We start from the raw sequence: 17,033 nt of genomic DNA on the forward strand, positions 1-17,033 counted from the left end.
CCTTTGGCAAAGGATATTACGAAGAATCACTAAAAATAGCCAAAAAAGAAGCCATATGGATGGAAAAAGGAAAACAAATGGCATGAAAAGGTCTCACACTGAGTAACTGTGCTCTTATAGTTGACACTGGTATATTTCTTTTATTCACTACCTAAAACTGAACTATCTTACTCTTTAATTATAGAATAAAAACTGCAGGAGAGTATTTAAAACTTTTTTCACAAACACAGGTATCTCATTAACCTATGTTTTATTTTGAGTAAATTCATTATTCATTATTTCACATTATAAAAAGGAACCACACACACATATGCATTCACAAATTAGATCATCTTTATCATACATCGATACATTTTAAAAAACAAATATTTTCTAATATCAATATAGTTATATGCTGATTGCATTTTGAAATAGAGAAGCTGACAATAGCTTCATACAGTATATCTCAAGAACTGACAGTTTAAAATTAAGAACTGTATATATCCCACAGGCAAATTTTGATGGAAATATTAGCATTAGTACAAATAAATGCTGTTGACATAGCTTAAGCATGATAGCTTGGAATAACAGCTGATTCAGACTAGATTCATCATTTTAAATTAAATAAGGACAAATACAATCTAAAATGTAAACAAAGTATAAAATAAATTCTCTAGGAAATAAAGAAAATCATCAATCTATTATTTTTAAGGTATTTATAGCTCAAAGTTATCAGAAATCTTTGTGGAATTTTCATTGCCAAATTTAAATTTGGGAATGTCCGGGTACAACATATTGACACCACAATCCAGAGGGCTGCCAAAATCGCAGACGGCTATTTGCATCCTTTCAGTGTGACTTTTCAAGTGGGCTTGGAGAGTCATGAGAAAACGCAGTATCTTTCTTACCTTCCAAGTCCCCCTCCAAGTGATTATGAAGCTAGGGCGATTTCAGCTGATGTAGACTTTCATACGATTTTTAAATGCTAAAACTTTAGAACAATTAAATAGCTGGTTTCCTGCACAAATAAATGCAGACTTGTCTCTTTTACAGCAGTGGTTAAAGCACATACCTAGAGATGTTTTTCATTACACTTCACTATAACACTGGAATTCTGTAACCACATTATTACTCAAGAAATATATATTATACCTCCTAGGGAATCTAATTTGAAATATGGAAAGTTTAACATCAGCTGTCATTATGTCTCTCTTTCCACTCATTAACAACAACAAAAAAAACCCCAAAACCTAAAAACAAAGCCCCAGCCATTGCTTTAGCTTTTGTGCACCAATCACATTATCTTCTGCTGCCTTTGTTTTGCCTCCTTCATCAAGCAGTTGATTTAAGGATTGGATTTTCTGGATTTTCTTTGGGAAGAAAGAAATGAAGGAAGAGAGGGAGGGTAGGGAAGGAGGGAATAAGAAAGGGAGAAAAAGAAAAAATATGAAAAATGTTATTATGTGTACAAAGTAAATTAAAAATATATAAATACTCTACTTTGAATAAATCTAATACATGAGAAGTCTGATTAATGGAAAAAATGAATTACACATTAAAGATTACTTGGAATTATCTTTACTTACCAAAAATTCTGTGTATATATAACATAGCATTCAATTTAATTCATCTTTTCCTACATTTTAAATTTTGTATAACCATAATGGAAGTTACACAGGCATAAATATATGAACTGCCTTAAGAGACAAGATATAATACATACCTATGCTTCCTTTAAGACACTAATATTCCTAAATACCAAATGTGTCATCTCAATGACACTGAAAAGCTGAGGAATGTATTGCATAGAATTTGAGAAGCAAAAGTTGAGATAATTTATACTTTCCAAAATCACCTCACAGGCTTATTTTAAATGAAAAGAACATATTTTCATTTGGATATGGCCTGTTTTGAATAGTGAATACTATTTTACAGAAGAAAGACCAATGTGGATATCATCACCCATCCAGCCATGTGGCAGTGTGCACTCAAGAGAGATCCATATAAGTGCCACATCAGATGGAAATATAATTACAAACTTGTATATCCAGTCACAAGTTAAAAAAGCAACTGTGGATATCAATATTCCTCCTTTAGAATCAGAAAAGACTAAACCTTATGTGATTTGTTATCAAAATGTTTGTTTCTAGATTCACTTTTTAATCATTTATACATATATAAATTATATAAATAACTACATACTATGTATGCTGAACAAGAAAAAATTCAGTCTATGAAAAGGAAAAGCATGCTCAACAATGAAAGAACAGATAAAGAGAGTAATCTGAAATAAAGGAGAACTGGCATAAATATACCGAGTTTCAATGGTCTTTACTGTAAAAAATGCCTATGGCATTTAGAAAAATAATAAGTGGACAAGAGAATACATTACTTTTGATGTTACTAAATATGCTCTTCAACAGAAGAATTTCAGGGCAATCTTTTCTGAGGAAGAGGGTTTAGGGTAATAAAGAGTATTTCAGGGTCGGGCGTGGTACCTCAAACCTGTAATCCCAGCACTTTGGGAGGCCGAGACAGGCAGATCACGAGGTCAGGAAATCGAGACCATCCTGGCTAACACAGTGAAACCCCATCTCTACTAAAAAATACAAAAAAAACTAGCCGGGCGAAGTGGCGGGCGCCTGTAGTCCCAGCTACTCGGGAGGCTGAGGCAGGAGAATGGCATAAACCCAGGAGGCGGAGCTTGCAGTGAGCTGAGCTCGCACCACTGCACTCCAGCCTGGGTGACAGAGCGAGACTCCATCTCAAAAAAATAAAAAATTAAAAAAAAAATAACAAGAGGATTTCAGGATGCCAGAGCTAGAAGGCACCTTAGAGAAGGAGGAACCATGAGGCAGCCCTGTCATGTGACAGATATGCACAGGGAGGGTCAGTGCACTGAGCTGAACTTTGCACAGCCACTTAGCTGCTGCTGGGAACAAGACACACAAGGCTTTCTACACACCATTACCGTGTCCTGCCTCTGTTTTCATCACTTTTTTTTTTTTTTCTTTTGAGACGGAGTTTCACTCTTGTTGCCCAGGCCAGAGTGCAATGGCATGATCTCAGCTCACCGCAACCTCTGCCTCCCGAGTTGAAGCGATTCTCCTGCCTCAGCCTCCTGAGTAGCTGGGATTACAGGAGTGCGACACCACACTTGGCAAATTTTTATATTTTTTTAGTAGAGGCAGGGTTTCACCATGTTGGCCAGGCTGGTCTCAAACTCCTGACCTCAGATAATCCACCTGCCTTGGCCTCCCAAATTGTTGGGATTACAGGCATGAGCCACTGCACCTGGACCTTTCATGACTTAAGTGGAACTTCCATAGTATAATCATGGGAGCAATAACTGTATAGCTAAAGAGCATTCTCTGTAAATAAAAGTACACTCTGTATTGACACTAACCTGTAATATCAATGTTCATTTTTTTCTATTACTATTATGTTTTTGTAATAGTACATTGGTTCTCTTTCCCTGAGCGCTAGTCAATAAATTTATTTCTAAACTTATTTCTAAATTTTGAATGAAGTTGGGCATATACCCAATGACCAATTAAACTTTGGAATACATATAGTTTGGATGTTTGTCCCTGCCCAAATCTCATGTTGAATTGTAATCCACAATGCTAGAGGTGGGGCCTGGTGGGAGGTATTTGGATCATGGGGGCTGATCCCTCATGGCTTTGTGTTTTCTTTGTGATAGTGAGTTCTCGCAAGATCTGATCATTTAAAAGTGTGTGGCACCTCCTCCAACCCCACTCTCTCTCTCTCCTGCTCCTACTTTTACCATGTGATGTGCCTGCTCCTGCTTCGCCATCTACCAGGATAATAAGCCTCCTGAAGCTTCCCCAGAAGCAGATGCCGCTAGGCTTCCTGTGAAGTCTGCAGAACTATGAGCCAATTAAACCTCCTTTCTTCATAAATTACCCAGCCCAGGTATTTCTTTATAGCAATGCAAAACAGCCTACATCAGATCCTAAAAGGGACTCCAGCACAGAGTTTTTGCAAAAGAATGCATTTAAGAAACTTTATTCAAAAATGCCCATGCATTCACTAAAATATGTTTAAAAGAAAATCTAAATATTGTTAAAAGTCTGTTCCAACCAGAAGGTTCAGGTGTCCTATATGAAATAGCTAACTTGTAACTACGGTTTGGGTATCCTGGCAGAATCATTTATAACTTGATACAGTCTCTTATCAAGGTGACTTTTATGGTACCCCTTTCTTAAATATTTAAGCTAAAAGAAAGACTTCAACAAATCAAACAAGATACAAATAGCACATTAAAAGGAATCATGGGGGAAAAGGAGAATGGAGGCCCTTTATAACTTCAACTTCAAGACATAAGTATAGTCTGTAAACCTCTCCAGTTTACTGAACTCACAATTCTGGGTTCCATGCTGCCACTTATTTCTTAACGTGACATCAGCTGTACCCATCTTTCTGCACACTGGGTGATTAAATACCACATCCTTAAGCTAGGTGTTTAAAGGGATGCCTTCTTAGAGACAAATTCCCTAAATGTAAACATTTCATAGAAAAAAATTAGATTTCAGATATTAGTGGGAGCCATTTAAATGTTTCCTGTTGATTTCCTAAGGTTACAATGCCTTTGCCAAATGTAAGTTATTCTATATAAACTAACATAACAGAGTCACATGTGACAGTAATACCTTTTAATTTATAACATTTTCTCATTATAGACATTTTCTGTTCTTTGGAAAGTACTTAAGTGGGAAGGAAAGTCTGTTGAGAAAAAGAGTAGGATGATACACTCAGTCTGACATCACTTGATTACTTACAAGGTAGCCTTCCGTGGTTGTGTATCTTTACTTCCACTGCTCTTGGGATCAACTGAGTTACCTGTCCCACGGGAAGTACTTGGTAAGGGAGTATTAGGAGAAAAGGAAGGTGGAACACTGCTGGCATTACGAGTCCGGAATGAATCATCTGAAAGTAATACATGTAAAGTCAGACATATCAAATATACTAAGAAAGAGGGTAACCAAAGAGAAGAAAAGGTTAATGATAGCTGACTTTTTCACTTTTTAAGTCAATTTTATGAGGGTAAAATTTACATACAACAAACCGCAAGAAGTTAAGGTTTTGACATATGTACACCCCCATGAAGTCATCACCACAATCAAGATGTGAGCATGTCTATCACTATGAAACAGTCCCTCATACCCCATCACGATCCTCCTCCACCCTCTCCAAACCACTCCTGTCAACTATAGTTCGTATTGTCTAGAATTTTATATAAATGAAAACATACAGTATGTACTCTTTTCTGTCTGGCTTCTTTCATTCAGCATAATTTTGAAATTCATTCATGTTTTATGTACCAATACTTCATTCCTATTTCTGACTGGTATTGTGTGAATATGTCAAAATTTGTTTACCCATAATATCTGTTGATAGACATTTCTATTTTTTCCAGTTTTTATATATTACAAATAAAGCTGCTATGAACACTCATGTACAAGTCTGTGTGTGGACATATGTTTTAGTTTCTTCTCAGTAAATGCATAGGAGTGGAACTGCTGGGTCATATACTAAATACATATTTAACTTCACAAGAAACTGCCAAATTGATGTCCAGAATTTCTTTTCTTTCCTGACATTTCTGCCAGGAACATGAGTATTCTGGAGAGTTACTCCACATCCTCACATACACTTGATATTGTGAGTCTTTCTAGTTTCAGACATTCTAGCAAGTGTGAAGTGGCACCTCCTTGGGTGCTTTTCTTACTGCTTTTAAATTTCCATTTCCCTAATGATTAGGATGTTAAGCATCTTTTCATGTACTTACTTGTGTATCTTTTGTGAAGTTCATGTTCAAACCTTTTTCCCATTTTAAAATTGATTGCCTAATTTTTGTTAAGGCATCTTTGTATATTCTGGATACAAATTCTTTGGTATATATTCTATGAATATTTCCTCCATATCTATGCCTTGCTTTTTATTTTTTAATGCTCTACTTCAAAGCCCAGATGCTTTAATTTTTTTTTTTTTTTTTTTTTTTTTGAGACGGAGTCTCGCTCTGTCGCCCAGGCTGGAGTGCAGTGGCCGGATCTCAGCTCACTGCAAGCTCCGCCTCCTGGGTTTACGCCATTCTCCTGTCTCAGCCTCCCGAGTAGCTGGGACTACAGGCGCCTGCCACCTCGCCCGGCTAGTTTTTTGTATTTTTAGTAGAGACGGGGTTTCACCATGTTAGCCAGGATGGTCTCGATCTCCTGACCTTGTGATCCGCCCGTCTCGGCCTCCCAAAGTGCTGGGATTACAGGCTTGAGCCACCGCGCCCGGCCGATGCTTTAATTTTGATTAAGTCCAGTATGTTAATATTTTTGTTTTATGGTCAAGATAAATCTGTGTGTATTCCAAAATCACAAACACTTTCTGCTATATTTTCTTTAGAAAATATAGATGCTTTTATGTTTAGGTTTACAATACATTTTGAGTATAGTATAATTTTGTGTACGGTGATAAGACTTGAGATTCACAGGAACGGAAAGTCAGATACTGCATGTTTTCACTTATAAGTGGGAGCTAAGTAACTGCATGTCACTTTCTGTGACATGTGGTCACAGAATGTAGAATACTCGTCACTGGAGACTAGGAAGGGTGGGAGTGTCAGAAGGGGTGATGGATGAGAAATTGCTTAATGGGTAAAATGTACACTATTAGGTTACACTAAATGCCCAGACTTTACCACTATGTAATATATCCATGTATATCCATGTAATAAAACTGTACTTGTATGCCTTAAAGTTATACAAATTTAACAAAGAATTAAGGTTTAGGGTTTGTTTTGGTTTTTGTTTCTTTAATATGGATATCCAATGGTTCCAGCACCACTTTTTAAGTAGACTTTATTTTTTAGAACAGTTTTAAGTTTACAGCACAGTTGAGCAGAAGGTACAGAGATCTCCCATATCTTCCCAGTCATACACAGCCTCCCAACTTCAATGTCTCCCACCAGTGGTACATTTGTTGCATTGATGAACCCACATTGACACAACATTACCACCCAAAGCCCATAGTTCACATTAGGGTTCACTCTTAATGGCATACATGCTATGAATTTGGACAATATATAAATGACATGTTTCTATCATTTTGGTATCATACAGAGTGTTTTCACTGCCCTAAAAATTATCTGTGCTCCATCTATTCAATTCTCCTTCCCCTGAACCCCTGACAACTACTTATCATTTTACTGTCTCCATAGTTTTATCTTTTCCAGAATGTCACATAGTTGGAATGCTACCTTTTCAATTTGCTTCTTTCACTTAGTAGTATGTATTAAAAGTTCCTTCATGTCTTTTCATGGCCTGATAGCTCATTTCATTTTAGCACTGCATAATATTCCACTGTCTGGATGTACCACAGTTTGTTTATTCATCTACCTACTGAAGAACAACTTGTTTGTTTCCAAATTTTGGCAATTATGAATAAAGCTGATATAAACACTCATGCTCAGATTTTTGTGCGGACGTAAGTTTTCAACTCCTGTGGATAAAAACCAAGGAGCACGACTGCTAGATCATATGGTAAGAGTATGTTTGGTTTTGTAAGAAACTACCAAACTGATGTTCCATAGTGGCTGTACCATTTTGTATTGCCACCAGCAACGAATGAGAGTTCCCGTTGCTTCACATCCTCACCAGCATTTGTTGTCAGCATTTTGGATTTTGACCATTCTAATAGGTGTGTCATGGGACTTCATTGTTTTAATTTGCACAAACCTGATGACATATGATGAACACCTTTGCATATGCTTATATTCCATTGACATATCTTCTTCAGTGAGGTATCTGTTCAAGTCTTTGCCCATTTTTTAATCAGGTTGTTAGTTTTCCTACTGTCGAGTTTTACAAGTTTTTTGTATATTTTGGATAAAAGTCCTTTATCAGATTATGTGTTTTGCAAACATTTTCTCCCAGTCGGTGGCTTGCCTTCTCATTCTCTTGACAGTATTTTTCAAATAGTAGTTTTAATTTTAATGAATTTCAGCTTATTCTTTATTTCATAGATTGTGCCTTTGACATGGTATCTAAAATGTCATTACTATAAGCAAGGTCATCTAGATTTTCTCCTATGTTATCTTCTAGGAATTTTATAGTTTTGCATTTTACATTTAGAACAGCGATTCATGTTTGAATAAATTTTTGTGAAGGGTGTAAAAGATATATATATATATATATATTTTTGCATGTGGGTGTCTTATTGTTCCAGCTGCATTTGTTTGAAAAGACTATCTTTTCTCCATTGTATTGGCCTTGTTCCTTTGTTAATGATCATGTGACTACACTTACATGGGTCTATTTCTGGGCTCCCTATTCTGTTTCTTCAATCTGTTTGACTATTCTTTTGCCAATACCACACTGTCTTGATTGCTGTAGCTTTATAGTAAGTCCTGAAGTCAGGTGGTGTCAACCTTCCAGCTTTGTTCTTCGTCATTATTATGTTGGCTATTCTGGGACTTTTCTTCTCTAGGTAAACTTTGGAATCAGTTTGTTGATATCTACCAAATAACTCGTTGGGATTTTGACTGACACTGCATTTAGTTTATAGACCAAGTTGGGAAGAACTGACATCTTGACAATATTGAGTCTTTCTGGCAATAAACATGAGATATCTCCTTCTTTATTTAGTTCTTTGATTTCTCCTATCCGAGTTCTGTAGTTTTCCTTATATAGATCTTGTACGTATTTTGTTAGAATTATGCCTATTTCATTTTTCTGAGTGCTAACAGTAAATGGTATTTTGCTTTTAATTTTAAATTCCTACTTGTTCAGTGCTGGAATACAGGACATATTGAACTTTGCACATTAACCTTACAGAATATTAACCTTATATTCTGCATCCTTACCATAATCACTTCTTAGTTCCAGAAGTGTTTTTGTCAGTTCTTGTGTATTTTCTCATAGATGATCGTGTTATCTGTGACCAAAGACAATTTGAGTTCTTCGTTCCAAAATCAGTATATCTTTTCTTTCCTTTTCTAGAACTTCCGGTATGATGGTAAAAAGGAATGGTGACGGGAGGACATCATTGTCTTGTTCCTGATCTTAGGGGGAATGCTTCTAGTTCCTCACTACTGTGATGTTATCTGCAGGTTTTTTGTAGATTTTCCTTATCAAGTTGAGGAAGTTCTCTATTCCTAGCTTACTTACGGTTTTTATCATGAATAGGTGTTGGGTTTGGTCAAATGTCTTTTCTTCATGTATTACTATGATCACGTGATTTTTCTTCCGTGGCCTGTTAGTGTGATATATTACATTAAGTGTTCTTCAAATGGTGAATTAGTCTTCTACAACTGGTATAAATCCTACTCAGTTTTGGTGTATAATTCTTTTTATATATTGTTGGATTTGATTTGCTAATATTTTTTGACGATTTTTGCATTTGTGGTCATGAGAGATGTTGGTATGTATTATTCTTTTCTTGGAATGACTTTGATTTTGGTAGTAGGGTAATGCTGACCTCACAGAATGAGTTAGGGTGTATTCCCATTGCTTTTATCTTGTGAAAGAGATTGTAGATAACTGGTATAATTTATTCCTTAAATATTTGATAGAATTTATCAGTGAACCCATCTGGGCTAGATGCTTTCTGTTTTGGAAGATTACTAATTACTGATTCAATTTCTTTAATAGACATAAGCCTATTCAGATTGTCTATTCTTTTTTTTATTATTATACTTTAAGTTCTAGGGTACATGTGCCCAACATGCAGGTTTGTTACATATGTACACATGTGCCATGTTGGTGTGCTGCACCCATTAACTCGTCATTTACATTACGTATATCTCCTAATGCTATCCCTCCCCCCTCCCCACAATAGGCCCCGATGTGTGATATTCCCCTTCCTGTGGTCTATTTCTTCTTCTGTGAGTTTTGAATCGTGTCTCTCTCTCTCTCTTTTTTTTTTTTTTTTGAGATGGAGTCTTGCTCTGTCTCCCAGGCTGGAGTGCACTGGCACGATCTTGGCTCACTGCAACCTCCGCCTCCCAGGTTCAAGCAATTCTCCTGTCTCAGCCTCCCAAGTAGCTGGGACTATAGGCACATGCCACCACACCCAGCTGATTTTTGTATTTTTAGTAGAGACGGGGTTTCGCCATATTGATCAGGCTGGTCTTGAACTCCTGACTTCAGGTGATCCACCTGTCTCTGCCTCCCAAATTGATGGGATTACAGGCGTGAGCCAATGTGCCTGGATGAATTGCATCTTTCAAGGAATTGGTCCATCCAGCACCATTTTAAAAAATATTATTCTATCACTATTGATTTATCCTGAAGCCTTTGTTAAAATCAGCTGACTATATATGACAACATAGAACACAATGCCTCGATTACCAGAATTTTATAGTAATTGTTGAAATCAAATTTATATTTAAGTTCTCCAGCTTTTTTCTTTTTCAAAACTGTTTTGGCTACATTGGGGTCCTTTTGCATTTCAATACAGATTTTTAGAATCAGCTTATAAATTTCTGCAGAAAGACTACTAGAATTTTAACTAGGATTTCACTGAATCTCTGGATCAATTCAGGAAAAAACTGACATTGGAACAATATTAAGTTTTTCAATCCATAAACATGTTACATTTCTCCATTTACTTAGGTCTTTAGCTTCTTTTAGCAGTATTTTAAAGTTTTTTATGTATCTCTAGCACATTTTGTTAAATTTGTCCCTGAACACTGTTTTTGAAGATACTGTAAATGTTATTTTTTAAAATAAACTGTCTTTTTCAGAATAGTTTTGATTTACAGAAAAATTGACACAACAGAATAAATAATTCTCATATATCCCCTTCACCCAATTTCCTCTATTAACAGCTTACATAAGTATGCAATATTTATCATATTTAATGAACCAGTGCTGATACATTATTAACTAAAAGCCATAGTAGTTGTTATTTTATCTAATAACAACTTTTTCTGTCTCAGGATCCCATCCAGGATACTATATCACATTTACTTGTTAGTTCTCCTTAGCTCTCCTTGGCTGTGACAGTTTCTCAGACTTTCCCGAACAGTTTTGAGTAGTATAACTGAAGACAGGCAGAAGTCCCCACACAATGAACAGTGGATTCGCGTTAAGTAAAAAGTATCCAACCTGGCATTCTAAGTTCTGATTCTGACCTTTCCTTACAGTTTTTGTTTGTTTGTTTTTGGGGTTTTTTTTGTTTCAGTTTTTGCTTTTTCTGAGATGGGCTCTTGCTCTCTCGCCCAGGCTCGAGTGCAGTGGTGCAATCTCGGCTCTCTGCAAGCTCCGCCTCCCAGGTTCATGCCATTCTCCTGCCTCAGCCTCCTGAGTAGCTGGGACTACAGGCGTCTGCCACCACGCCCAGTTAAATTTTTATTTTATTTTATTTTATTTTTTATTTTTAGTAGAGACGAGGTTTCACCATGTTAGCCAGGATGATCTTGATCTCCTGACCTCATGATCTGCCCACCTTGGCCTCCCAAAGTGCTGGGATTACAGGTGTGAGCCACTGCGCCCAACCTCCTTACAGTTTCATCTAACACCACTCCATTATACCCACTCCACACTTCAGCCAAACTAGTCAGCTGTTGCTCCCTGAAAACATCAACAATCATCTTTTATTTATGACTGGTACTGTGAATGGAATGTTATTCTATACACATCTCTGCCTGTCAAAATCCTAGCATACCTTAAGGTTTGTCTCAAATGACATAATCATCTTGAAACCTGTTTTGAGTCCCACAAATAAGATCTCTTCTCTATCCAAATATCTGGAACATTTGTTAAAAGATGTTCTGCTTCCATTTTCTCTTTATAGATGTGTTATTATATAGTAAATTTTTTCAGTTTCTATTTTAAGTAATAAATAACAATAATAAGCACCTTTTTCTAACCAAGAACTCTAGGAGGTATTTCATTCAACCTACAGTTCTCCCTCAACTGAAAATAATATTGAGACATTAAGATAGAATATTTTTCAAATATTTTAATAAAATATTTACTCTCACAATATAGTTTAGCTCTGTGTCCCTACCCAAATCTCACCTTGAACTGTAATAATCGCCACATGTTGTGGGAGGGGCCCGGTGGGAGGTAACTGAATCATGGGGGTGGATTTTTCCCATGCTATTCCCATGATAGTGAATAAGTCTCACGAGATCCGGTGGTTTTATAAAAGGGCAGTTCCCCTATATAGACTCTGTTGCTTGCTGCCATGTAAGACACGTCTTGCTTTCCCTTTGCCTTCTGCCATGCTTGTGAGGCCTCCCCAGCCATGTGGAACTGTGAGTCAATTAAATCTCTTTCCTTTATGAATTACCCAGTCTTGGGTATGTCTTTATTAACAGCATGAGAAGAGACAAATACACCTCATAAAACCCATAACTTAAGACTTTGGATGTAAGTTTTAGAATCTGTGGACCACATCTACTCTCTTGGTTCTTAAAGTCACTTAAAAACTAGCAAAGTTAAAACTAAATAAATTAATGCACTTAATTAAAACTTTTAAAAATCACTTCTGAATCAATATTCTTAATGATTTAGACAAAGAAATTTCTTGACAGAAAATGTTACAAGATCATGAATAAATATGCTCATTACAGCTAAGTGAAGAAGTACCAAGAGAACAGGTGAGATCCACGCAAGTCTGAAGAACCCCTTATGAACATCTATAATCATCTGCACCATTAGCTCAAAGTTAATTCCAACCGGTTTTGTACACTTAAGTTTTTAAAGGCACTCCATATTTTAAATAAAGTTCTTAAACTCTGAATGTTCCTTAGTGCCTCCTAAAGAATTCACAGTTTTACTGAGCTGAAAGTAATCAATGGTTTTATTATTTATAGTCCAAGATATGGGGAAAATTTTAGTTCATCAACTTTCTGTTGTTATCAAATTATTTCTTGTGATAATCATAGTCTACCTTGCAGAACCATTCTATATACTGTACGTGAATTGCCAATGCTTTAATGCTAGAAAGATTTTCTCTTCCAGCAAATGAAAAAGTTTACAGAACAGCCAATGAGTATATACATTCCCCATAAGAATTAAAAAGAAGGCCGGGCGCAGTGGCTCATGCCTGTAATCCCAGCATTTTGGGAGGCTGAGGCGGGCAGATCACGAGGTCAGGAGATCGAGACCATCCTGGCTAACACGGTGAAACCCCATCTCTACTAAAAGTACAAAAAAAATTAGCCAGGCGTGGTGGTGGGCACTTGTAGTCCCAGCTACTTGGGAGGCTGAGGCAGGACAATGGCATGAATGTGGGAGGCGGAGCTTGCAGTGAGCTGAGATCTCGCCACTGCACTCCAGTCTGGGCGACAGAGCGAGACTCCGTCTCAAAAAAGTAAGAATTAAAAAGAAAAGAAGACAGAATACTCAAAATGTAACCTAAAAAGAAAATGTAATTAAGCTGTTAAAAATTTCAGATCTTTGAGCACATTCACTATTTACACTAAAAAAAACTACCATAGATCAGTAGTAAAATTTTCAACCAATATTTCCAAAGTATAAAGTTAAAAACACACATTTAGCCACCAGTAATTTTAACAATATAGTCTACATTATTTATAGTACAATTCTATGCTCTGTTATATAAACCAGAGGCCAGCAAATTAGTCTGTGGGTCAAATCTTGCCCACTGCCTGTTTTTGTAGATAAAGTTTTATTGGAATACAGCCACATCTATTCATTATGTACTGTCTATGGCTGCTTTTACTCAGTAACAGCAGAGTTCAATAACTGTGACAGACCAATTTAGCCAACAAAGCCTGTATATTTACCCTCTGGCCCTTCAGGGAAATGTGCTGACCCCTGCCACAAACTTCCAAATACATCATATTGTAAACGTTTAGCTGTTCATCTAGATTTACAGTGAAGTCCTGTTGTTTCTAACTTCCTTAAAAATTACTGTGAAACCTTTTTGTCTGTGCCTCAGTAAGCCTTCCCAGTATGGTAAAACATACCCTATCACTTTTGTTCTTTTTCTATTTTAAAAGTATTAAACTGAGTCTTGAACAGTGAAGACAAAATAGTTTAGTCAAATATTTTCTCAATTGCTAGACAAAAATTTAATTTCTTAGGGATCTGATAAAGATATAAATTTAGGAAAACACTGTATCTAGTACTAAATAAATAGGTCATTTAAGGAGAATAATATTTTGTTAAATTTAGCAATTTTTTGAAGAACTTAGATTGCTACTTACCAGTTAGTGAAAGCACAGAAGTCTTTCCTAACCCTGAGACAGGTGTATATCCTGCTGTAGAACTTTTACTAGAAAACAACATGATTTAGTTTAAAATACAAAAACGCGCTTCTTACAATCTCAGTCATCTAACATTCGTGCTGTTTTAATCTTCTTTTTAATGCTTTCCTCTACTTACGAAACATTTGTTGCTTTCATTTCTCATTTTTTTAATATTCATGCCTCACAACACTTACTTTGTCCATAACTTAAAAGCATGTCCTTAAACTTTTGCTTCATCAGAATTACAGTTTTTCTTTTGAGGTTCAAGCAAGGCAGCTAAGATGGGTAAAATTTTCTTGGAAATAAAACTTATCTTTAGTTATAATCTCTTTTTTCTATCTTGAGATCTCTATTGGTCAAGTACTCTTGATGGATCTATTGATAATGCCCCGAAACACAGCTGAAATTCTATAAGAAGCTATCTTTAAAAGAAAAATATTTTGTCCTGAAACATGTAATTTATCTTGATAGACAAAGGAATAGTTTTAAAGATATTTGTTTCCTTAAAATTATTTTGCTTGTCAATTGACATACAGCTGTTTGTCAGCACATATAAAAAATCATAGTAATTTAATTTTTATTGATTCTCTCCTCATCTTAACTGCTTGTAATTTTGTCTCCTAGGCTAAAGGGGAAACCAGACATTCATCTACTGTCAGGATAACTCTGCTGTGATCACTTTATCATATGAACATGCCAATGGTTTCTTTATAGACAGAAACAATATTAGTAGCAAAGCAATGTCTATACACATTTAGCAAATGGAGCATACTCATACCTATTAAAAGTTAAGTGGAATATGTGACATACTACTACCTCCCTCATGAAATAATATATGGATTCTATGATATTATTAAATAGTATCATGTTAGTATTCTTCCTAGAATGCCAGAATACCTATTTTTGTGAAAACTGTTGGAGGTCTCTTACTTTTAAAAATAACAATCCCTACAGAAGAAAACTGACAAAATATTGGCCGATTAAAAAAAAAACCTCAAAATTTATTCTGATTTTTATAAAATGTGAACTCATATATATGAAGATGTGAATAAAGATAAAAATTATGTTAAAAATTGAAGAGCTGACAGATCATACCTAGCACATTTCTCTAAGTTGCCATATTTTGCATGAAAAGCTTGATTATTAAAAGACTGGCTTCGAATCAATTTGGATTTCTTGATTTCTTTACCTAGAGTAACAAGCAGAAAAAAGGAAAATGTAATCAGTTCATCCTCAGCTGCTTCAACCCCCATTTCCTCCCCAACTACCATCATTTTCAGTAAAACACGGATGGCTTTAGCCCTTTTTTTCTTTAATTTGAGCTCACTGAAGTATCTCTTACCCTTACTAGCAATTAAAAACTACCAAAACAACTAATGATAGAAGGTGAAAAGTGCTTTAGAATGAGATATATTATCCTATTGTATCTCATCTAATAGAGTGACTTTGCCAGCAATTAATTTTTATAAAAGGAAGAAAAATTATAAAAAGATATAAAAGAAGTTATTTCTTACTTGTCGATGGGGTGACAGAAGAGGGTCCAGGAACAGAAATGGGGATGTTCTTGGGCAGACTTTGCGTTGGTGTCTTAGTGTCTCTACCTAAAATAAATTCTGCTTTAAGTTCTATAATTTCCTCTAAGTCCTTATTAATCTCCATAAATATACAAGACAATTCAGACAATATGAATCACTATCCCTAGCTAAGCAGCTTTCTTTTCCAAATATTCTTATTTGGCAAGATTTACATATTTCAATCTTTGTTATTCAGTGATCAGTTTCACAATCTTACAGTTGTTATCAAACTTGAAGCTTTCCTTTTGAAGGATCTGAATGTCCACTCTGGTTCCTGCCTTTCACTTATATATTCTTAACATCTGTACCACATTAAGCAGCCAATTTTCAAAAATGACTTTTCAAAAATGAAAAAAAGTAAAGCAATTTTCCATATCAAATAAAAAATTCAGCATGGTCTTTCAGAATACCAGGATGCAACATTAATTACATAACTAAGTGGTGAAGACATAGAAAAATTACTTACGTTTCTTTTCAAACACTTTATCACTCATGGGCCTTCCATCATTCTGTTGCTTTTCTTTCTCTAATTGTTCCTGTTATTAAGACAGTATCTTGCATTAAAGGTACAACTGAAGTAGGTTTAGAAAATTCTTCTGAGAAATTAAGCATTAGAGATTCAAATAAAGTTCATAAAAATGCCTAAAAGAAGTAGTTTTTTCCAATGTTAGTGTCTAAAGAATTCAGGGGTCTTTCAGATTTGTGCTCTTTTCATATGTACAGAATTCGGCCCTTGGGGGTCTGTCAAGCTAAAACAATGAGTTTGATATCGTTGTAATAATGACCCTTCATTTCCTAGATGGTATTTCCTAAATCGCATTAGTAAAATATCCCTTGCTTTGGTCACTTCAATTTGAGATTGGTAAATGGCTGAATAATATCTGTCTTTAAAAAGACTGAAAGAAAAGAAAATGGTCTTGGATATTTTTAAATGCTTTGTTTAAGTATAATATACACAGAGAGGCTGGGCACCGTGGCTCAGGCCTGTAATCCCAGCACGTTGGGAGGCTGAGATGGGTGAGTTATCTGAGGTCAGGAGTTTGAGACCAGACCGGGCAACATGAAGAAATGCCATCTCTACTAAAAACACACAAAAAATTAGCCAGGCATGGTGGTGCAAGCCTGTAATCCCAGCTATTCAGGAGGCTAAGGCAGAAAACCTGGGAGGTGGAGGTTGCAGTGAGCTGAGCTCATGCCACTGCACTCCAGCCTGGGTGACAGAGTGACACTCCATCTCAAAAAAA

General features: G+C 35.9%; 1 protein-coding gene across 1 annotated transcript in view; it reads right to left on the reverse strand.

The window, feature by feature from the left end:
• Positions 1-311: 311 nt before the first annotated feature.
• Positions 312-17,033, reverse strand: part of PPP4R4 (protein phosphatase 4, regulatory subunit 4) — a 111,476-nt gene continuing 94,754 nt past the window's right edge. Inside the window, exons 20-25 of the mRNA XM_011991711.1 lie at positions 16,256-16,325; positions 15,730-15,816; positions 15,311-15,404; positions 14,174-14,241; positions 4,782-4,929; positions 312-1,349 (exon numbers count right to left, since the gene is read on the reverse strand). Of these exons, the coding sequence (XP_011847101.1) occupies positions 1,325-1,349; positions 4,782-4,929; positions 14,174-14,241; positions 15,311-15,404; positions 15,730-15,816; positions 16,256-16,325 (492 nt within the window). The 3' untranslated portion in view covers positions 312-1,324. The remainder of the gene's footprint in view (positions 1,350-4,781; positions 4,930-14,173; positions 14,242-15,310; positions 15,405-15,729; positions 15,817-16,255; positions 16,326-17,033) is intronic.

This window comes from Mandrillus leucophaeus, unplaced genomic scaffold (genome assembly GCF_000951045.1).
Source record: "Mandrillus leucophaeus isolate KB7577 unplaced genomic scaffold, Mleu.le_1.0 Scaffold4, whole genome shotgun sequence".
In the NCBI taxonomy this organism is placed as follows: Eukaryota; Metazoa; Chordata; class Mammalia; order Primates; family Cercopithecidae; genus Mandrillus; species Mandrillus leucophaeus.